We start from the raw sequence: 25,325 nt of genomic DNA on the forward strand, positions 1-25,325 counted from the left end.
TTCAGATTAAACATTGTCGTTTATAAAGAGTGTATAAGTGTCTGTGATACAGAGCACAGAAAGAGGTAAACAGAGCATGACCACGTAAGAACATAAACCCATATGGACCCTCTTTTCAGCAACCCTTTCAAATAAGCTTTTCCCAGCTGTAACAGAGCTTTCTTTCAGCCGCACTGCTTTTGTTGCTGTACGAAAACAGACAAGGAATACACACGTTCAGACAATTCCCCACGCTAACTGTGACTGAGGTCTGACTCAGTATTACAGCACACAAACACTCTTCCTCCTTTTCCCTCAGTAACACGCATTTATTTAATTAGATTTTTAATTAAAAAAAAAAATACAGAATGAAATTATTATCAATAATTAGCATATGATTTATGTAAATCACACTTAAGGACTGTCTAGATTTCCTTTTAGTGCATTCAGATTGGGTTTCATTGGGTTTCAGTGGGCTTTTGTCACCCTTAAGTTGTCCCATTCTGCAAGCCTGAGGTTCATTTGTTAAACAGTGGACAAGTAGACAGTGGAGTCGTGACCTGTTGTCATTAATCACTCACTGTCGACAGACTGAGACAGCACAGTAATAAGAGGCCCTCAAATGAGAAACTTCTATGAGAAACACTTTCCTAGACAACACAGAAATGAGAGTGTCATACCTCCTTCATATCAGTTGGATTTTAGTGAGATGACAAAATAACCCATTGTAGGCTGATTTCTCCTCAAATTTCTAAACAGTGGTCTCATTTACCAATCATGCATACACACAGATTTGTGCAGCTAATTGTTTTCTTGAACAAATCATGATACATCAATAACTTTCATATTAAAATTGATTCTTAAATGTAAATAATGTAGGAACAACTGAAACCACAAATACAAAAAAAAAAAAAAAATCACATACTCTTGATCACCTTATAAAATCACTGATCACACTTTATTTTAAGGTCCGCTTCTCACTATTAACAAACCGTTAACTATGACTTTTGCCTTAGTAAACTCCTAATATGCTGCTTATTAATAGTTAGTAAGGTAGTAGTTAAGTTTAGGTATTTGGTAGAATTGTGGATGTAGAATATGGACATGCTGAGTACGTTTTATAACTACTAATAAACAGCCAATGTGTTAGTAGGCAAGCTAATTAGCAACTAGTTAATCATGAGAATTGGTCCCTAAAGTGTTACCATAGATTTATACACAAATATTTCATGAAGATGATTTGGGTGTGTTTTTGCAAATTACTAGCCTTGGGCACATAGTCTCTCATTTAGAATAATTTCAATTAATTAACATTAAAACAAGGTTTAGAACAAATTCATGTCTGAACACAAGTTGTGAATTAGGTGGATTCATTTTTTCTTGTTTTTGTTTTTAGAAGTTTTCCTGTGAGTATACAAACAAATAATGCATGAAATTATGAATTAATTAGACACAGTGACTGTTTGATTAAGCAGTCTAATGTGTCAACTTCTGGCTCAGCTAATGGGATAAAACCTTGGTGAAACCTTTTTTTCTGTTGGTAGTGCATAAATCAAGCTCCTAGGATATTCTTCTTCTTTGCGTGCTATAGGATGCTTATTTCCAGGTCTGTGCTTTTCATATAGTGATTAGCTTTGCATAATGGCTCTTTAATCTTATGGCAGTGCCAGTTGTGGCTGTCACAGCTGGTTATTTCACTTGAAGGTGACTTCTAATATTGGAATGCTAGTGCAGGGACATTACCTAACCCTGATACAGAGTTAGTGGAATTCATCAAAGAAAATGCAAGGGCTTATGGGCCATTGAGCTGTGGCTGAAGAGTTGACAAGATTTCGGTGCTGTTCCACTCAAGCAAGAATGTCAACCCCTCTGGGATTCCCACTACTGAGACATTACTTTGAGGAAGCTTAGAAGGTATAAGAAGACTCTCTGTCTCTGTCGCACACATACAGAGACACATCTGAAACTCATTAATTACAGGTGATGAAAAAAACAATGAAAATGTGTGCATTAAAAGTTAATACTGTAGTATTATAAAAGGTAGTAATTTTATCACTTAGCCTTACAAGTCTCAGAAAATGAGTTGGATGTGTGATTGAATATTTCTGTTCCAAAGACATTCTTTCAGGGTTATGGACCTGTATGACATTTTAAAGGGTGGGATTCGCACATCAATCAGAGCGAGAGCAAGAGAACATTCAGGATACGGAAGTCATCAGGTTCCAACTGACCTATCGGTAAGCCCCTCCACTAAAACTCCAATGATCCAATGGCAGTTGAGTATAATTTGCATGGGGAGTGGGACTTGGACATCTCGCCATAGAGAAATATTGGAAGATCCAAAACTTTCATCAGTTTGATGGTGTTTAGGCGGTGTTTATGTAAAATGATGTGCCTGTGGTAAATGTAACACTGTTTCTAGGTATCCTGAGAGGACTGGCAATATAATTAATTTTATTACATTTCCTAAACCTAAACAAAACAGAGTAAAATGTTCCTAAGCATTCAACCCCAATCCCAATGAAGACAAAAAAGTTCATTTGCGTGTCATATTCTCATTAAGTTACCATTTTCATCTGCTCAAGCAGAACATTAATTTCATCTTGTGTTTGAGCAAGGTACTGCATTTCTGACTAAAACCAGCTAACATTAAAGTTGTTGAGTCAATGTTATTACAAAACAAAACAAAACAGCAAACTCTTCTCACATCATGGACAGAGCAAGTCAAAAACACATAAACAAAGGTCTACATTTTAGTGCCTCCCAATATTAATCTAGTTAAATGTACATTAAATTAATCATACTCTGCAGTACATGAACAGTGTTGATCCTGTATGTTGTCATCTACAATCGTTACTACCATAATATGAGACTTCTCAGTCACAATTCCTGGATCAAATACAGCATATGAGGCTGGTTCTGATAGCTAATTTAAGTCAATAGTTTTTGTTCCTGTTTAATTTATGTCAATGTCACAGCTTGCAAGAGGTGCAGGTATTTGCAGAAACCCAAACGATAATGCATTTTACTGCAGATTTCATTTACAAACAAGAAATAATTAGATGCAGGATTTTCAGAAATCCAGAAACTATAAGACAATGCTGTGCGATTATATTCACAAGTGTGAGTAACTCTTTTTATTATGTGGTCACTATTGCATTGTCTGTTATTACAGATTGCTTGATATGTGTTTTTTTTAGGGGGCATTTTTCTTAACCCTTTCGCACATGAGATTAAAATAATCTAGCTGAGCCTCCATTGTTAGTTTTTTTAGGCAAACGTTATTTTAGAATGTACCGCCTTATTGTTTCCATGGCGACGCGTCATGCTTATCATGTGACACAACGCAGCCACAATAGATCTGTATGACACACAGGTTGTTTTAATTTAATTTTCCTGTTTTATTTAAAATATGAAAATATCTTTATTATGAAATATCCGATATTCCGATTCTGAAATATGTGCAAGAAAATATATTTGGTAGTTTAAACACTTTATATTGACTTTATATTGACCGTGTTAGGTGAAGGGTACCATGTTAGTTTGCGCTGTAGCCAAGCTGTGGGATTTACAACACGCACATTCATCCTCTCCTCCCAAAACGTTTTAAAGTAGCTCTTCGATAAACTGGGAGAAGAGCACAGTAAACTTTATAGTTACCTACACAATCTGTATATGATATCAATAAAAATATGTAGTCAGATTATATTTGTAAGGATCATTACTGCCACATCAGCATGTATTTTACAAACTGTAAATGTATGGTTTTGCTAGTACTTATGTGTATTTAAATGTCTGAAACTTCAAATAAGTATTATACATTTGAAAACACTGAATATTTGTGATGTGATATGACAAACACTCAGCGCGTATGATCTGGCTCTGCGCCAGTCAAAGCGGATTTAAATTTAGCAGTTGGTGACATGACGCATTGAAAAAATTAATCACACCAGTGTGAGTGTACACGTTAAAGGGTTAATAGGAAAGTGGACATCTGATAGGAAGTGACTTGGAGAAAAAGAGGATCGGGAAAGGTCCATGAGGTGGGATTCAAATGCGGGACACCCGAAGCACAACTGCGCCATATGTCGCTGACCACAAGGCAATCAGTGCTGACGAATTTATTCATGTTTAACCTAAAACACAGCAGCATTCATCTGTGAGGGATGCAGGCTGTCAAACATACACAACTGTTAGCAACATGTATGAAACATACACAATCATAGCAGTGGGCATTTACATCTGAATCTACAAACCGCCACACCCATTCAAATGGAGCTTTCTGATGAGGGGGTCAAATACAAGACAGAAAATTGCCTATAACTTCTAAATTATTCAGTTTTTTTATGTTAAAATCTTGATAACATTATAAGTGTACCTCAAAGAACAGTACAAAATAAAAACAGACAGTTCATTGGCCCCTTTTTAAGTGAAATAAAACCTACATTTAAACTTAAGTTAGAAATGTTGCTTTCGCAACTAGCTGAGATAAAATATGTTTTACTGGATTTGAATTTAACCCTTTCAATCTTTGGCTATAACAGTCCTGGTTTAAGCATTACCTGCAGGCGGAGGCTGAACACAAAGGTCTCATCAGCTTCAGGTATGTCATCATCCCTCACAGCGATGAAGATGGTTTTACTGCTTTCAGAAGACAGGAGAAAAGCAGCTGCAGTTGTGGCCTCAAAGTCACCAGTGTCCTCTCCCTGAAGCTGGAAAAACGTGACATCAATTTGAAAAGAAGAGCATGAGAGCTAGGGTGGCCATGTGTGCCATTCATATGGGACACGTTGAAGTTATATTTTATATATTAATATTTTAATATATTTTAATTTAATATTGCCTAAAACATCCAGAGCAGTTTGACCAATAACAAGAAGGTATTGTACATAATGATCAAAGCGATGCAAATATGCGTACGTGTTTGTTCGTTCGATTGACTTGAAGCGTCGCTGTGCACAAATCAAAAAAAAAAAAAAAAAAAAAGTGTGCCACAATGCTTCAAGTCAAACGAACGAAATAACACATGAAAGCGATTCGAAAGCATAAGGAGCCGTCTGCTCTGCTCTTTATAGCTGTCATATATGTTACACAACGATCAACCTGCACAGTGCAAATAGCCAAAACCTGGATATTTTAGGCATTATTAAAATATAAAATATTATAATATATATAATATATAATATAAAATATTAAAAAAGTCCCGTATGAACGTTGCATATGGCCACCCTAATGAGAGCAGTCATCAATGCTTTTATTTTGGGGATTTGAAAACATTTCTTTTAAATCATAGATGTGTTTTATATATAACAGTGCTATATAAAACATCTCAAAGTGTGAGATGGGAAATCCCTGACCTCTCTTACACTCAACCAGCACCATCTGGTTGACAACTGCCACCTCCAGCGCATACTTTGATGCCACCCACTGTAAGCCACTACAAAACAGGCTCTTAGATCCTTCTTTCTGCTGTGAATTCATGCATGGTATTCAATGAACCGGCAACACTTGCCCACTTACCATGCGTGCTAAACAGGCACTGCCTGTTTTGACAGAAGGCATATTTGTGTTTCTATGCTAATTATGGCCATATGTGCTGTGCTATGATTTACCAGACATATGTTTGGGTGTTGAGACCCAAGCAGCTGTTAAGGCATTAACACATCTGGCAGTACAGAAGTACTGTTAGCTCTAAGCACTCTGTGGGGCATCAATACATCAAATATATTTCACTCTGCTTCCTACGACATTTTCTATTTCATCATGCTCTTGTAGGTGGGATATTTTTTAAGGGAACAGTGCAAACAGGAGCACAGGTGTCACTGACAGATTTAACCCCGTACAATGCAGACTAAATGTTTTTAAGTATTTATTTTTTTATTATTCTGTTAATTCACAGAAATGTCAGCCAATGTTTCACACATAATCTATATATATATATATGCTTTTTTTTCTCTAAACAATGTTTATTTTATTTTAAAAATTTATTTTTTTTGTCCCCTGCATTTCACCCCTGTGTGAGCATTCATTCATTAATTCAATCATTACAAGGAGCACACACACTATGGGTTTACTGGTGGTTCTTTTCAAAATATAAACATAATATACAGTATAAAGCAGTATTTCTTATAATTAAATAATTAAGTGAAATTTAATAAAACCTGTTTTGCTACATATACAGTGTAATAAATCACACAAAACTGGTAGTGACAAGGATTAACCATCCATGCAGAGTGTTTTCCTAAACTTACCAGAACCAGAGCAGTGACATTAACTGGATCTCCAACTCGTTCCACCACAAGACGCACTATGGCCCTGCTGCTCTCATTTACAACAAACTGAGTCTGGCCTTGGAACCTCAGCACTGCCGACTCAGACCTGACACTTGTGGTGAGCAGCATCAGAACCAGGCCAGCTAGAGCAAGAACAGCTGGCATTCCTGTAGAGAGAAACAATATATACCGTTTAGGAACTATTCGTCTGGATGAGAAAACTTCTCTCTGCATAAATATAAATTAGGCAGATGAGATTTACAATTGACCAATCGGTAAGCCCCACCCCCCTTAGTTGCTGTTGCTAACTCGGACAAACAAACAGAGTTGTTAATATCTCTTTCGAAGACATCTGTCAGTGTGGAAACCTTGTCCCTATATCTTCTTGAGAAGGGCCACCATTCAAGTGGGACATGGAGGGATTTATAAAAGATTACATTTGGAAGCAGGGGTTTACAGATCACAATGCAAGTGGGAGAAGCCTCATTTTACGTTCGTCACGATCCCAGATCAGCACATTTTGGACATCAGGACATTTTGCTCCATTTGGTTTGGGTTTAGGAAATAGAATAAAATAAATTCCATTGCCTATGCTCTCAGGATACCTGGAATCACTGTTATAAGTACCCCAGGCACATTGTTTTTCCTTTTTTGAAGCATAAACCCAATGTCTGAGTTCCGCTCCCCATGCAGCTGATACTAGACTGCAATTGGCTCATCTGTATTCTAGGGGAGGACTACCCTGGTGTAGTTTATTTTTTTTATTATTTATATTTTATTCATTTATTTTTGGAGCTGTTATTAGCTATGTTTCGACCCAACTATTTGAATGCACTTTTTGGAATATTGCATTAAAAATGCTGGATAGAAACACCAAGATGCGCATAAATTAAAAAAAAAAAAAAATCACAGAAAAAACTTATGCAAAGAACGTTGCACAACATGCGATGTTTTCAAACTTTCTCAACTGAGTATTTGATGAGTAACTTTGATTTGAACAAAAACATTGCATCTGTGCAGCGTGGCTGACACAAAAGAGCTTACGCTGCTTGTGTTCAGCAGATATTCTCAAAAATGGCACTATGGTGATGCAGAGAAACACAGGAGATTAATTGTTAAATTCAAAAATATATATTTTTGTTTTCTTTAATGAGAAATATTCTTCTCATCGCTTCATAAAATTAAGATTGAACTATTGATGGCAGATGGACTATTCTGACAATGCTTTTCATACGTTTCTGGACCTTGACAGTGTCAAAATATCTTAAATTGTGTTCTTTGAAACTACATTGGGGTAAGTTATTAATGACAAAAATTTAATTTTTCGTGGAGTATCCCTTTAGGAGGTTAAGTTTCCTGACCTTGAAGACAATTCAGACAAGCATTTATTGTGGTCATCTCTTTTGAAGGGAAAGAGGCTATTAAGTTTTATGACCTCAGACAATGTCTCCTTTTTAAAGACAGTTGTCATGGCTAACAAAACAGAAAACATGAATGTTTTCAAAATGATATCTATTTAATAATTTGTTGCTTTGAAGCATACACACTTTTTTATATTTGCGCTGAATTACATGGTAAATACACAAGCTCTGAATGAAGTCATCTTGTTTTCCCCATTTTTTTTTTTTTCTTAGAAAAGCCGATTACCAAGGAAAGTTGGACATTGGTTAAATTCAGCTTTTCATATGTTCCATTTCTGCTACATCATGCGGTTATTCTTTAGCCACAAGGTTGCTGGGAGCAGACAGCTTTCATCAATTAAGGTGCCATTCCAGATTACTGAGGGGTTCATTTCTATTGAGTTAGAGAGAATCCAGAAACAAAACTTTGAGAGACAGAAATGCAACCATAGGCATTTTGGTACAATTTCATCCCACCATGGTGTTTGTGTGCATGTGTGTGCATCTAAATCATGGGCGAAAGTCTGTGTGTGTGTGTGTGTGTGTTGTGTCTTGATGACAAGAGGCGGGCAGGCAGGCAGGCAGGACGGCACAGAGGGGGGGCCATGAATGCTATCAAAACTGGATTAGCGACCGCCGGTGGGCTGAGGCCTGGGGTGAGGGTACAAAGCCAGGACAGTAGAGGGGAAAGCCTGGTATTCAGCCCTGCTTCTCCCCCAGAGCTGGGAACTTCCTGACTTGTTCAGACTGAATATACTACAGACACACAACGGCACCCGTACCAGCACCTCTTTCTTATTTATTTTTGTTAGCTTACATTATTGGATAAAATAGGCTACAGAATACCTAATCTCTGCTTACAGTAAACATTTTTACTTGATTATGTTTAGCATGCTACAAATAAATCCAAATTACAAGTTGAAATGAATGCAAACTAGATTATGTGAATAATGCATAATGTACTACAAGTTCTGTTAATACCATGCTTTTATATTAAAAAAAGATACACTTTTGTGATAAATTTTGACTTCTCTTACAATGTTAATCATCATCATAAGCTCATGTCTTTATCGACTCATGCTTATGGGTAAATGACATGAGTGCAGATAGATAGATAGATAGATAGATAGATAGATATTCATAAATGTCATAATTGTTGGGGAGCTATACCACATAGCATTGTTGGTCTACCTACATGACAGAAAAGGTTTTTAAATAGTAATAAGAACTGAAGCAGTTGCATTTAAAATATTGATTAATAATAATGATAATAAACAAAACTTATGTTTTCTGTTCAAGAATTTCATCCCCTCAAAAATATATGCAGTAACCAATTTATTATGATATCAGTACGTTTTTTTTTTCTTTATGACACCTAAGAATATAAAATTAATTTAAATTCAGAAATTAAAATCATGCTCAATGTACAAGAGGTGTATTTTGGAGTGTTTATGTATTTTGAATAAATTAATAGATAAAAAAAAGTAAAATTGCAGTAAAATCTAAACTTTTAATTGTTACAAAATATTTAAAAAAATACAATAATTTTATAGTTTGAAAATGGACAGAAGACTTTAATATTTAGAGACTTATACTTAAGAAATATAATAATAAAAATATTTGAGCAAATTTAAATGAGCAACCTAAAAGTTAATTTCATTTTAGTTCCATAATATCACATTGTATTTCCATTCACTCATAAATAAATGCACTTGACCCGACTAACATGGCCTGACTGACTTACAAAGCATCTTTGTTTATTTGTTCCTCAGGAGGTTCACGCACAAGCAATTCAAGGAGATGTTCAGGCCATCAGTCAACCCAGAGGTTACCACAGCCTCTTTGGCCGCATCGCCTGACATTGATAAAGACGGACACTGCAAGACACTACTCACCCTTTGCCAGATCACCACAGGACATGCTGGCCTGAGGAACATCAAACCGATTTATCAATGACCAGGAGGCCACTGAGCCGCCAAAACACTGGTGGTTTGGCTCTTAGTCTGACCCCAGGACAGTCTATTGTGGGGATGTCTCATTTTTAAAGACAAAATGAAGATGGTTTTCACAGTGAAGGAGGTCAAGCTTCTCTCTTTTCCCTCAGGCGCAAAGGAGGCCCACAGCAGAAGCCTTTTGCCATGCAGCGTGTATCAGATATGGCCCAAATGCCCAAAAAATGTCAAAAAGATGAAAGAGGGCATGCATTTTGAGTGAATATTCAGTAGAAAGCTGCTTCCAATGGGAGATACATACGTCTTTCTGCACTTTGGAAGTGTGCTGTTAAGTCAATACAGTGCCTCAGGTGGTCTCTTTTTTCACTCGATATGGTTATCTCTGTTCAGTCAACCAAATCCTTCAGCATACTTCAACTCCACTTTCAAAAACAAAATGCTTGGGGTGATTTATATCTTCTCAGTGGTTTCCCCCGATAGCATTCTGGAATTACTCATTACAATAAAAATGCATGCCTGCCCATGCCAGGAAACTTGATTACAATGGACTCTGTGAAATTATCATTGATGCTGACTGAGTAAGCTACTTAATTCAGTCAGATTAGTAGATTAGCATGTGGGAAATTTGCCCACTCTGTGTAACTCTAGAGGATTCATTTATTCATTATGCTTTCAGTTTCCCCCACGAAAATGGAAATGTTGACATCATTTAGACACCCTTATGTCGTTCCCAAACTTTCTTTTATCTGCAGAACACAACAAATACATTTTGAAGAATATCTTTGTGTTTTTGCCCATACATAATTTATAACATGAATAATCAAGTCAACATATTCCAAGGTTGTACAGTTGCCAGATCTTGCATGAAACTCATCCTTCTCACACAATCAACACTCATTGGGTCTCATTCATGAAACATTCGTAAATATACGAGTAAATATCTGAGTGATTTGCGCGTAAAGAGAACTTCCCGAAAACTGTTCTCCTGATTCACAAAAACTTTGTAAACGTCAGATGTGATAGTGAAATGTGTGTGTGTGTTAATGAATTCCGATCAGTCGTAAATGGGACGCGCGTGCACGCTCACTCTCAATTACCATAAATCCCGCCTATTAAATCCGACTGACAACTATATATGAGCATCATATTATGACACCAAACGAAGGATTTCAACATGTCTTCTCAAAAGCGACTGAAAAAGAAACATTTCTCAGCTGCAGAAATTGAAGTTTTATTATCAGAAGTTCATTCAAAACGCCACATTTTATTTTCAAGCGTACTAGTGGCGTATCAGATCCTAAAAAAGGAAGTTTGGCAGCATATTACAGATCCTATTACTGGCTCTCATAATAAAAGTTAAAAGAAAAAACGTATGTAATTAATATATATAATATTTTTTTCAAAATGCTGTGTAAATATGTACCCGATTAAGGTGAATTAAAATGCAGCCGTATTAATGAGCAAAACGTTCAGACGTTAAACGCACTATTTACGCGTGGCTGGGAGCAGGTGTAGATTTCTTTCGTACCAACTAACATTTGGAAAATACGAACGTTTTAATGAATCCAAAAATTTACGCCAAAACCACTTTACACGTGATTTACACAAAAATTTGTTCTGCTCGTGTTTCATGAATGAGACCCATTACACAAATTTCAGCCCATTTGTGACCTCAACTTGATATCTGTTGATATCTGCGCAGGTTGTAGCCCGGGAAGAAAACAAGCATCATTAGTATAAACGGGAGGAGAAAACCCAGGTGGTACTCCGGCAAAAACAAAACTAAACAAACATGTAAATTGAGATATAGCTTACACTTCAAAAGGCATTAATAGTTTAATTTATTAAAAATGAGCACTGCAAGTTTCAAAATCAGGTGCCGTGCTGCTTTGTTTACTGCAGTTACAGGGTAAACGCTTATATTTCTGGTGGATCGACAAGATAATGAATTATAAAAATCTAAAGATATAGCCTACACTAAGATTTATTTTTTATATTCATTTATTTATTCTATTTTTGTTACTACATGACCAAAAGCAGATGAAACATTCAATAAAACATTTTCTTTTTTACTCCACAGAAGATGTTTGGAGTACATCACAGAAGATGTTTGGCACTGTGGCACGGGCTTTCATTTTTTGGTGAACCATCCATTTGATATTTAGACAGGTGAAGCCCAAGGACAGTTTGACCCCATCACCTCATGTAACGGGTTCACATGGCAGCCATGCCTCTTAACGTAACTGAGACTTCAGCAATTACACTGGATCACCCTGCTGAGGATGTGATAAAGTGTAGGGTTACGGGTCTACGCTGCTGGCCCAGCAGCCGCCTCTAGTGTTACCCCTGCCCGGCAGCAGGATCCATAATCTTAACATTAATTATTCAATCAGCAAGACTTCACAGCCAGTACTAAGCAACAAGGAGAGTGGTGTGTGTGTGTGTGTGAGTGTGTTATGCAATACATTAAGCCTTCGGTGAGGTCACACACTTTGACTCCATGTAGCCGAGCAAAGTCAATGTGGTGTACTACATGCAATGTTTTCAGACTCTCTCGTAACATTTCTAATTACTATTTTCAAGAAGAAATACTCAAAAGTTTCCTATACTTTAGCCACTTTTGCTTGGAGCTCAAAATAATAACAGTATGCGCTGAATCCAAATTGCAGGCTTGACTTAATCTAATGGTCTGTCTACTTCTGTAACACCCTGTCTGATGAGACTGTGGTAAGCTTTGGTAATGTGCAGTCACATTTATCACAGCACATGACATGGTAGCAGAAGTAAACTCATGTCCCACGTAGCTCAAGTTGGCCAAGAAAAGCTGCAACTGATGCATCAACAGATTCAAACCATTCGCCTCTCATCTTTTTAAGGCTTTCTCTTGATGGTTTGGCTGGCAAGTGCACTATGGTATAAATTAAGAAAGTCAAAATGAGAAAACCGCACATAAACACAAAGCCTTTGAGCTGAATCATTTTGAAAATATCATAAATACTGTGAACATAGCAAAAGCATACCATACTATGCACTAAGCAGGCAGCATTTAAAGGCAACATTAGACATTCTCAACTCAAAAACTGGGTCAATGTATGATATTCTTTATATACCTACATATACATATACAGAATGGCCAATCTTACCAAGATTGATAACTGTTACTAAAAAGCATTTAACAAACATTCAGAAGGCTCGTTTACACCAAGAATGAAAAATACGTAGTAGATATTGATGCACCTCACTATGTTTTGGAAAAGAGCCATTATGAATATTAGCAGTACTTAATTTCACTATGTGTAGGTTACTGTACATCACTGCAATGAACAGTGTGGGTTTAAGCTAGGTCTATCTTAAGCTTGGCTCAAGGTCATTTGGGGTTATGCTGGACAAAGCTGATCAATTATGACTCAGCAACTTGGCAGGCTGACTTTCCTGTAGCGGTAACACCAAAAGCTCAGTCACTGCTTCATTATACTTTAAAAACTGATGAAGGATACTGAACCTGATACTGACCGAATTACGTGTTTGATCAGTTTAAAAAGGCACAATAATAACCAGACTCCATTGTGGTGCATAGGCTCATATGTGAATAATAAACTGAAGTAAACCACATTCAGTGTGGTGATAGTACACTGATATGTCGTAACAACACAACATACACATGAAGCAGCAGAAGCGAGACAACACGCTCTGTTACCTCAGAAACCGACCTCATTCAGAAAGTTCTGGGAACCTTCAGGGCTCCCATATATGGACAGCTCAAAAGCCAATAATTGCCACTTGTGTTGTAGCCCCTCGAGTATTTTTAGAAGGGGCCGATATCCTGAACATCTCGAGGTTGGGAAACTTAAAACATTTAATAACTGAGTCTGGTTAAAACATACATCATTACATTTGAAGAGAGTATCTGAAGACCACAGCTTTTCGTTGGCGAGACACTCATTTGGTGAGCGTTGCCCAAAATGTTTCTGTTTATTTTGAAAGATACAGGGAACCTAGAATTAGTGCACAAAAGTGTGTATGTGACTGGGTGCCGAGAGGGTTGAAAACGAGCAGATGCCATTCTTTCTGAGGAATGAAAGCAGAGGATAAGAAAATATCCGCTCCGGATAACAAGAATGCCCAAAAGCTGTGTTTCTTTATTGTCATATGTTACTTCTCAACCCAACATTAGCTTCTAGTGGAGGGACTACATGCCAATCAAGTCTGCTGGCCGGAGAGTAAAAAGAAAGAAAGCAAATCTCTCAAAGGTATTGTCCTTGGGCCGTCGTCTGACCCTTTCAACTTGAGCCAACTGCATCCTGCGTCCTTGTTCCAAAAAACACAATGACTTTTTTCCCCCGCTCAATATATGGGTAGAGGACTAGAGAAAAGGTCTCATTGAATTTCACACGGTGAATGTTCCCGAGGCCGCAGAACTCCATGACCGATGGGCTACTGCAGCAAACAATGGATGAGAGTGAAGAGAAATGCACTTTCAAGGGATTAAACAAGGAAAAGCCTCTCAATGGCAGCGAAGAGAAGAAAAGCAAATTATAAAGCTTATTGCTTCATCGCATGTAGCCAGTCGGACCTTGGCTGAAATGCTAATTGCCTTTCTTTTCAGCTTCGCACACTGAATCGGGGGTGTGTGCGCTTGAGAAAGGCAGGGCACTCACGATTCAGAGACAGACGCGCACACACACTCTAAAGATTTTAGGAGACTGTGTTGTACTCTTTTTTTTTTGCAACATTGTTTTCTCTAGTTTTTCTTCTTTTCCCACTCTTTTTTTAAAACGCGGGTACTTCAGCCTTCCAGTAGACCGAATCAAGCCCCCATTCAGACAGATAGTTCTCTTTCTCCCTCGGTTTTCCCTCCCATTCCTCATTTAACGAGCGAGAGATGTGGGAAATTTCTGTCCTGGCCTCTTCAATCTGCTGAGTTTGGCAGCCGCAGGACAGATGGCTGGATTGAGGACAGAGCAAATCCCCGATCAAGTATAGCTCCCTCACTGACTCTGAATCAGTGGCTGCGGACCCACTGAGTCTGCAGTAAAGTTTGGGTTCCCACGTTATTGTCCACTGTATCCTTAAAAATGTACACCTGCTCATGTTAATACTAGATCCTATCCTAAATTCAATGGCTGAGTTCAATGAGTGTTCAGGAAACCTTTTTGACAACAATCATTATTTTCACACTATTCTTTAGTGATGCTAGTGATGCATAAATTATACGCTTACCTTAAACAAAAACGACACCAAAAACATAATATCTACAAAACTGACTAAAGCAGCCACAAACAAATTTTTGTTTTACATACATGGTATATTATTGAAATCTTCTCAACCTAACAATGGTAAACATAAAAAAATGCCTTTAGATAGCAATAATACTAAATAGACTATGCAGGGACATTTAATGCTGCTTAATATTTTTGACCTCTTAACTCTAACCACCATTTTTGAATATAGACGTGAAAGTCCTAAATTGTTATAATTCATGTCTCATTTACATGGTAATGCAATGTCGGATTTTAAAATGGTTCTCACAGGATGAATTTTGAGGTTTTAAGCATTCAATGGATATATAATTCATGATGATTACTAAAATGTGACTGAGGGGACGGGTGACAGATAAGAAGCTAAACGATACTAAACGATGCTAAAAATAACTAGATGGATAGAAGAAAGAAAGAAAGAATTCAAAATGAGTGTTTTTAGTTTTTTTATAATCAAAGGAAGAAGTAAGACAATGGCGTGGAATCCTGTGTACACACTAGTATAGATCCTGATCAACAGGTGGGAGGTGGGAAACTGACACAGTCCCAGTTTGTTAAATTCCTCCACTTCAGAAATTCCTTCACCATGACGAACCAAAATGGGGTAAATACTTGCAAGCAAAGGGACAGAAAGCAAGCGAGAGTCTGGAGTGAGGGGGTTGGAGGGGGGCATGGGGGAACACAGATGAGGGTCAGCAGGACATCTCGCCTCAGGGCCCACTGAAGATAACAGACCTCCAGCCTTCAAACTGCTTTATCTTTTGTGAATCAACAAACCGCTTTATGTACAAATCCTCAAAATGTATGCATGATGGATTCAGAGTTACGGGCCGAGTATGGATGAGTACACACTGGCAACTAAAAATGATCCCTGACCAGCATGCATTGTGGCAGGCAAGCTGCTTCACCAGGCAATAGCAAGATAAGACAAGAGGCTCAAGGAAGGGAAACAGGGCTCTATAGATTTGTGGCCCCCTGGGTATTAGGATAAATGCTAAGGAGATAAACAGCCAGGAGAAGGGTCCTTATCGCCCCAACCACATCTCAAGAGGGAGTTATGTAATTACAAAAGTCCTTAAAGTAGTTTCTGAAAGTAAATAAATAAATAAATACAATTTATAAAAATGCTTTTTTCTAGAATTATATGAAATTATATAAAAACGCATAACCACAACATGTTTATTATATACGAAACACATAATAATACCTTAAAGATTTACACAGACATAAAAACTTTATAACAAGTATTAAATTCCAATTCTGATCATTTATCATTAGTCCATTAAAAGATGTAGAAAGAGATCGGTTTCATTTTAATCTGAAAAAAAATGTAAACTCGTAAACCAAGCAATTGTGTTTTTGTCAGATTACCACAGTTTACCACAGTCAATGATGACATGTAAAGTTCAAATAAATTAGAATATTTTTTCAAACCAATAAGGTTCTCAAATTTTTGACCATAAAAAAAAAAAAAAAAAAAAAAAACACACACACTAACTACTTGTTTGTTATAACTTGGCAGGTTGGCATTATTTTTTCCATTATATACAAAATTTTAATTGTCATTTTGTTTGGTGTCAATAATGGCACAGAAATTACACACGTCAGCCAATGTTTAGCAAAACTTTGATAATTAAACACATCAACCATTTATGCAGGGAGAAGTACAGATTTAATTTTCATTTGAAAAGTGAAAAAGAAAAGGCACAGGAACTTTTTAAGCCAAATGATGGTGACTGATTACACCATCAGACTTACTGGAACGGTCTCAACCCTACGAAGTGTCTCATATGACCACCACAAATCAATCAACATTAAACCTTGGATGGATCAGATCTTTTCTGTTTATTTTAGCCATTTATGTAACAAATGTAACACTATCTACTTTGAGGACAATTGGACCGAATTCCTCAAGAGAACATTCATCAGGCAGAAATCTTGGAAAAGGTCTACAGAATAGCTTGTGGTATGGATTAATGCCCCATGTATCCGTGTTGAATAAATCACATTTAACAGAAGCGAGCAATCAAGCTCTGCGGGGGGAGAACACAGTGTTCATGCGTTAAGAGGGCACAGCGTGACTCCACACCATGAAACGGTTTTAAGGACCGACAGTGAAGGTCACAGTTCAAGTTCAATACCCCACAGAAAAAAGGATAAAGCTTTCCTTTTGATGCTTAAAGTTGTTCTATAGAACCATGTGCAATAGAGAATGTATGCAAGAGTTACAGAGCGAGTTAAGGGTTTTCACGCTATATTCAATTTGAATAGGAATCAAGCTTGTGATGCAACATTTTGCTGAAAAATATTGAAGAACAAGCTTGCTTATACCACAAGTAATAAAACAAAGTAAGATCAAATCAAGAGAATTGAATTTAAAACGATATAGAGAAAGAAAGAAGAAACAAGAGAGACTGAGCCATATGTAGACCAGTACAAGAACAAAATCAATTTCAGAAAGGTCAAAGAGAAGTGAATGTTGACCAAAGACAAACTCATGAGCAAACGCCATGGCACAATTGTGGCAGATCATGACAAATAATGAGACCTCAGGAATGCTGCTGGATCTGACCATTGCTTCAGAATATCCTGCCATACTTCCATTTGCAGCTCCAGAATAAACAGATTCTGAAATACTGTGCGTAATTTGTCAGCGTACGGCTGAAGATGCATACCGATTAGCATACCAAAAAAGGTCAATGTCTGCCTTTTATATAACATGGCCTGAATCATGTAATGTAGCAAAATCAGTTATTCAGGACTGAAAAATGGCATAAACTTTTATGTTTCACCTTACAAAATGGAAAACTAGAAAATGAAATGTTTATATATAGAGTGTACTGTATATAGAACAACAACAAAGAGCTTTTTATGATTTTGCATTTTTCTGCATAATACTGAACAAAACGCTTGGTTAGGTGGAGTTTAAATAAGCAATAGAACAAAAGACAAAAAATGGACGAGATGAATGGTTTCTCACTGAGAACGGAATTAGGCAATGTATGATTCTTTATATAAACATTTTGCATGAATGACATTGATGGATTGTTACGAGTCAAGTGGTCTACATTTATCAAAATTGAAATTGAATTTAGCCTTGTCTGCGAATGAACTACCAACCCACTCGTTGAAGACCAGTGACATACTCCCACTGTGTTTTTTACTGCTTTGGGTCTGGGGTCTTTGTGTAGCATTTAGAGAAGTGAATTCAGTTTCTCCACATGCTCGGTGACATGCGCAGGGATTTTGTTTTCGCAGAGGCCCCAGGCTGGTGGGAACCCTGCTAATTCTGCTAAGAAGGTGTGAAATTAGAAAACTGATTAAAAGTGATGTAAACCTGAAAAAATGCCTCGTATTCACCCGGTTTTTGTTTCTAAATGGATTTTTAAACTGACATTAAAAAGACAGGACAGGTTTCAAACAAACATGAAACTAGCCATTTACAAAAGCACTTTGATTTATCTATTTAAATATGTTAAGAAAAAAAGGTGGATGCATTCAATGTTACAACAATGGAGAAATACTTTAAGATGTTTTAGGTTTCTTGATATAAAAAAAAAAAAAAAATAATAAAAGTGAAAAGTTTTATTTAAAAAAAGGCTGTTTAAGAGAAATGTAAAAATTTGTATCATCATACCATATTTAAAACACATACTTAAATACACATACTTAATACACATAGAAAACAGTAAATCTCCAAAATATCAAACAAATACTCTATACTGGAACATGTGCGGTTTGTTTTGATTCAGCTCCAGCTTTTTTGTTTCAGCTTTTACAAGTATGACTTTTAATTCAACCATTTAACTAATAAAAGCTACTTTTATTAAGATCAGTATATCAATGCAGTTTATGTTGGATTTGGAGATACCAAATTCTAAGAAAACGTATATTTTGATCAACAGAAACAATTACAATTCTCTAATATAATATAATATAATATAATATAATATAATATAATATAATATAATATAATATAATATAATATAATATAATATAATATAATATAATATAATATAATATAATATAATAAGCTAACTGAGGACTTCGTGTTTGCCATATGGTGATTTATATGCACAGAAACCAAGCAAGTGCGTCTGCTTTAATGCAGTGTCTACTTTGATGTTTCACATATCTTTTGTGAAAACAAAATGACAAAATATGGGTGAAATAATGTTCTATGATCATTCGACGTAACAGATATAATTATGTACCACAGACTTATTATTCTGACCTGTACTTATTAAAATATACAGTATAAATGAATAGGGGATCATACTAAATAATATTGTATTTTTAATTATTAAAAACGTATTGATGACAAATTGGTAAACCTAGTGGTCTGAAGGATAGTGGCAAAGATTTGGTAAATATTTAACATGACATTAATTAGTATTTTGGGGCTACACTGTGATCCTTAAACAGAGTATTTTAATGTCATCTAATGATTCTTGTTCTAAATATGTCTGACAAGGGTTTTTGGTATTCAAACTATCGTTACACTGAATTACATGTCCCCTTACAGGAACATATTAGTAACTAAAGTGTACATACTTTGTACACTACCTGTCCTATATCCTACACATACACAAAAAGTAAGTCGGTTTGCAATAAAACACTGCCTCAAGAAAATCTGCTCAACACAATTGTGCTTCAGACATACGGAAGAGACGGCTTCTGTTGTCGATGAACAGACTCAGCTTGTCAAGTACAAAGGGAGAGTGCATTAGGAAAGAGCCATTGGGAAAACAATTAAGACAACAAGGCTGTTTAATGAAAAACACAACTAAAACATGTTTCTCTGCCGCAGCATTGCAGTCAATTCGAACAACAGCCTTCCCCGTAAAAGAAGACTTGGATAGGCTTGTGTGGTGAGGGAGGTAGCTTCTTCAGCTTTAATGTTTATTCTTTTGTCTTAAGTCCACCTGTCTCATCAAGCAGGACCCTGTGTGGTCCGTTTCCTTGTGGCATCAATCACAGAGCGCTCCATCTGTGAGCAGCGCCTTCGCACATCTCACTGGATTTACTGTTTATATTACATCCTCTCTGTTTTCTCAACATGTAAGGCCCTATTTAAGGGGAGGTACAAAAACAGGGGCTACCACTGCAAATGTTACACCCAGCCGTGAATCACATGCACTGAATGATGCTCAACTGAAGCTGTATAAGGGGGGTGCAAGAAGATCATTCAATCCATTGAGTCCACAGTGCATCTATTCAGTAGATAAAGGGCGCCCCTAATGAATTAAACACGAAACAGTATAAAACAGACTACCAAAGATGCCAGTTGATGCATTAAAACAGAAGAAAGACTGGATAAAACCGTGTTGAATGTGTCTAGTTTACAATAACTATAATATTGGCCAGTGTGGGTAGTAAGAAAACTACGTCATTTTGATCTTTTGTCCAAATAGGCTACAGGTAATATTATTTCAATTGACTTATGCATAATTAAACTACAGATATATTTCACTGCATAATAATTGTTAGGCCTATAAGGCAATAGCACCCAATAATAGTTGTGGCCACGGATTTTTTTTTTTTTTTTTTTTCAAAACAGTATAAGATCACTCTTGCTTATAAACAAAGAATTATAATCCAAAAGTAGCCAGATTGTCCTATAAAATATGACGTCACTGATTGTTACTGGTAATTAGCACCAGATAACATTTCAGAACTATGACTAATTCACGTAGTGTTACATAAAACTGAGAAAAAAAAAAAAATAGTGACACTAAAGTGAGAAGAGCCCTCGTATCATTAAAACGGACGAGGAGAGAAATCACAGTTTGAGTTTCGGATGACAGGGGGCTTCGCGAGCGCGTCCCATCTCAAAGCCCCTGAGTGGGGAGGAGCCCCGCCGACTGTTGTTTTATCTCAGTGGGAGCGCGAGGAGAGACACAAAGCGCGCTGAAGACCCTCACAGTAACCATGGAAGCGCAGGAGAATGGCCTCCCATCCGCAACCGATAGGAATTGATTGAACGTTAACATGTTTATAAACGATTGTATCTGACGTGTTTATTATCACGGGAGGAAGAAAAGACTATCAAACCAATCTGTCATAATTGGCTCAAGGAGGCGCAAGAAAAGTGTACGCGAGTTTAAAGAGCAGTGCGTTCTGACCATAAAGCCAAAGCAAATAGGCCTATAGGAACATTTAAAATAGTTCAAATTAAATATTTTGCCCATTATAGGATACGGCTTATTAGGCGTCCATCAGGTAAAAACAAGAAAGAAACCCTGCAAACGTATAATTCCAATATCTCGTGTAGAATGAACTGTTGTAAACTGACCGTTACGCTTTGAAGCCCTTGTGTCGCGCTGACCGGGGAACCCCATTTCACCAAATTGTTGCACAAAACAAGTTATAAGGACATGCAGTGCGATATATAAGTTACTTACCTAACACTTTGTTGTAACACTTCAAGGCAAACGACAAAAGGTCCGGGGTAAATTAAACCGTTCAGCGCTGTGTCCGTCAATGTGATGACAAATACATCGTACTGCGCTTCCACTGATCCTGGACAGAAGTTGTTCTTGAACAGCTCAATCAGTTTGGGTAAGAGAGGGTTTTCTTACAGGGTGCTGCGTGGATTCTCCAGTCCATGCGGTGTGAGTGTGGATGCGCGTAGGCTACAGCTCGACATGCGCTGCCATGCAGTCCGTTAGGCGCTTGTCCCGTCTCAACTAGTGGACTTGGGTAGAGCCCTTGTCTTGTCTGAGCAGGGATGTGCTAATCTCATTAACCTCCGGGCTTGACAGATCGAGGGAACAGCTCCACCCAGCGATCTGTCTTCCTCAGGCGGAGAGGCTATTTGGGGAGGTAAATGCCATTTCTAAAATCAACCTGTGGCTCACCGCTACACTGCAGCTCTCTGATGATTCCCACAAACACCCATGATTAGACAGGACTTTCACTAGCCCACTTTAATACATCAGCCTTGATTTAATAGAGGCTGGTGTATTTTAAAACAGACGTTTAAGTCTTACCTATTTTTGATTTGGGCTACAGTGCACTGTATAAATGAGCCAACACCCATATTTAATGATGTATTTTCTTAATGATCACTAACAAAATCCATAGACAAAATGGCAAAATTCAAATGCATTCAACATACACTTAATAAAAACAGAGAAATGTGTGTAAAAAATCCATTTAAAATACATATAAAGTATATGTATAAATAAATAAATTAGCCGATGTTGTTTAAATGAAGGATTGCAGAAACACCCTAGATTTAAATGGGTCATATGATGTTTTTTTTTTTTAAGATCATTATTTTGTGTATTTGGTATAACAGATTATGCTGACATGCTTTAATGTTCAAAAAACATTATTTTCAAATACTGCACATACTGCACAGACTGCATAAATACTGCCCCGCCTCTCTCAAATGGTAGTTTTCTACAAAGTCCCTCCTTCTGACAAGTGCAGTCTGCTCGATTGCTTACTTACCTGTGGATTTCTCTATTTGATAACCATGTTGCAGCCTTCCTCTGTCATTCATATTGATTCACAATTACTGCCTTGAGCTGGGACATCTGTGGGAGACCCTCAACTGTCCTACACTGGTTGAAACAGAACATCTTGATGGACGTGTGCTCATCACTGATAGCTTTTCTACAACCAGCAGAAAAAGCTTTGTCCAGAAAAGAGCCCCTTCCGGAAGAATCTCAAAGAAAGAAGCCCCAACACAGAGTCTTTACAGTGGGACCTACTGTACAGTAAATACTGTACATAGTTTGTAGAGTATGTTTTTAGCACATTGCTATGTGGTTGTTTGGAAGTTTTTGGTGATTATCAGTGCACTGATTTCAGATGTTGTATGCAGTTCTTAAGCACATTGCAACATGGTTGTTGGTTGGTAGTTTCGTGTGTCCTGGCATGCATTTGCAAAGGTTTCTGATCAGATGTTAGTGTTTTGCTATGCAGTACTCTTCTGTTTTTAGTGTGTTGCTACATTGATGTTAGGGTGTTTTGAGTGGTTGGTTGACTTTGGTTGCTTTTGAAGAGTTAATTTAGGGTAGGTTAGGGTCACATGGTTTGCAGCTTGACATGCTGTGAGGGCTCGTGTGCATCAGCGATGTTGAGCTACGCCACTGGTACTTCACATTTACTGCTAGGGTCACTCATAGTGGACAGATCTCAGCTTAGATGCTAGTCGAAGACAAACCACCTGATTTTGGACAGTAGCAAATCAGTCCTTCAGGTAAGACCCTCAGCAAGCTATACTGGGGAAGAGATGAAAACTGATCAGAGCTGGGTTTCCCAAAAGCATTGTAAACTTAAGTAAATTGTAGACCCATTGAAACCAATGCACAGTTAACTTACAGTGGCATGCAAAAGTTTGGAAACCCCTTGAAGAATCTGTGAAAATGTGAATGATTTTAACAAAATAAGAGAGATCATACAAAATGCATGTTATTTTTTATTCAGTACTGTCCTGAGTAAAATATTTTACATAAATTATGTAGTCCACTAGACAAAAAAAATAAAAAAATAATAATAATATTTTTGTTCATAATTCCCTTGTTTGTTCGAAACAGTTAAACTGAGCTCTGTTCCTCAGAAAAATCCTCCACGTCCTGTGGAATCTTTAGTTTTCCAGCATCTTTTGCATATTTGAACCCTTTCCAGCAGTGACTCTATGATTTTAAGATCCATCTTTTTTACACTGAGGAAAACTGAGGCACTATTAAAAGATTCAAACATTCACTGATGCCCAGAAGGAAACACAATGAATTAAGACACAGTCTGTGATAACTTTTTGAATTTGAAGATCAAGGTAAATTGTACAAAATTTGTCTTCAACAAAATAAGGAAAATCTTTAAATTTTTATCCTGTTCAAAAGTTTTTATATTGTGTAATATTTCCTTTTGGAGCATCAGTGAATGTTTGCATCTGTCTATAAGCACTTTTTTCATTACATTAATTTATCACATTATACATATATCATTATTAATAGTGTTATGCTCAGTATGCACATTGAACAAATTGACATGGAATAATAATAATAATTTACTTTTTTCACTGAAATAATAAGAGGGTCATTCCTGGTATGCGGTAACATTTTGGCTTCATAAATGTTGGGAAAAAAGTAACATGATTTTTATGTTTTTTGAATTCACCTACATTGTTCAGACTCTGGCCATGAACATATTCCACCCTATTAGGGACATATAGATAGATAGTTACCACAACATGTTAAGAATGTAAATGTTACACAATAATAAGCTTTTCTTGGATAGTATGTCCCTTATGCCATCTTATTATTTATTTATTTTATTTGAAAAACAATAACAAAACAATTATTGATGGATAGAATATGTCTTAATAATTAAGAACAGGTACTTTTTGTGCCAATTTATGCTAACAGGGTTCTAAATAATAAAAAAAAAAATTGCTCAAAAATATATATATGCTGTTAGTGCTCCTCACCTCACAAAATTAGACAAAAGTATGCCAAACATTTAGCATTGCCATGAAATTATTATGTAAAATGACTTGTCTAACAGGGTGGAAAGGAGCATATAACAGGATGGAACACCAATGTTAACAGGTTCGTTATTAGAATTGTGGAAATTCCCTGTGGGACATTTTGAGCTTAATTAGCCATAGCTCATTAAGTGATCAACATTTTGCTAGCTAACCTTCTACAGATTAACATAAGTTTATAACTATGTCAGATTTGTTTTTAAATTTTTGATAAGACAAACATTGTCCATAATATAGCCTAACAGGGTGGAACTTAAAGAGTGGGACAAGCAGGATAACATTTCAATAACTACAAAAAAAGTTAGGAGGGAGAGTTGAAGCTTACCTCAGTTTGTACAGATGAATTCCAGTGGGAAAAATAAATTATGTCACTTATATAAAATGGTCTCAATGAAATTGCAGTCAGTTTTTGGAAGGTGACAAAGTTGGTACTAACAGGGTGGAAAATGATTTCAGGGACACAATTATTGAAGAACATTGTAAAAAAAATAACCATATTTTCAAATGATTTATATGTATGATTAGAGACAGTTTAGCCTAGTCTATAACATAATTAAAACATTTAAAAAAAAATCATTTTATGGTTTATATTTTCTTGTGGAAGTTGACTACTTTGCAATGAGGACATAATAAAATGTAATGCATATATCAATGAAAAGGTATGTCAAATACAAAATAATATTTATAATTTATATTATCCCCTTTTAAGTGTTAAAGAAGACCTAAATATACAATTTAAATCATATCTAATAAATATGTGATTAATTTGAGAGAAAATATGATTAAATAAATAATTGGGACATAAAAGTCACTGTATAACAGGAATAACCCAAGAATAAGAATAATCATGCTGTTGGGGACTGGGTTGGACTGGAGCACTGATGGCAGGAAATGACGGTAGCTCTGGTAGTGATCCGGAAATGGAAAATGAATCGTGTAGCGGGAGTACAGGAGGGAATGAATGG

The 25,325-nt window shown here is 36.6% G+C and overlaps 1 protein-coding gene across 1 annotated transcript in view; it reads right to left on the reverse strand.

The window, feature by feature from the left end:
- adgrv1 (adhesion G protein-coupled receptor V1) overlaps window positions 1-21,536 on the reverse strand; it is a 135,036-nt gene extending 113,500 nt beyond the window's left edge. Inside the window, exons 1-3 of the mRNA XM_052557355.1 lie at window positions 21,266-21,536; window positions 6,231-6,418; window positions 4,542-4,691 (exon numbers count right to left, since the gene is read on the reverse strand). Of these exons, the coding sequence (XP_052413315.1) occupies window positions 4,542-4,691; window positions 6,231-6,416 (336 nt within the window). The 5' untranslated portion in view covers window positions 6,417-6,418; window positions 21,266-21,536. The remainder of the gene's footprint in view (window positions 1-4,541; window positions 4,692-6,230; window positions 6,419-21,265) is intronic.
- Between the last annotated feature and the right edge of the window lie 3,789 nt (window positions 21,537-25,325).

The sequence above is a fragment of the Carassius gibelio genome, chromosome B5 (genome assembly GCF_023724105.1).
Source record: "Carassius gibelio isolate Cgi1373 ecotype wild population from Czech Republic chromosome B5, carGib1.2-hapl.c, whole genome shotgun sequence".
NCBI lineage: Eukaryota > Metazoa > Chordata > Actinopteri > Cypriniformes > Cyprinidae > Carassius > Carassius gibelio.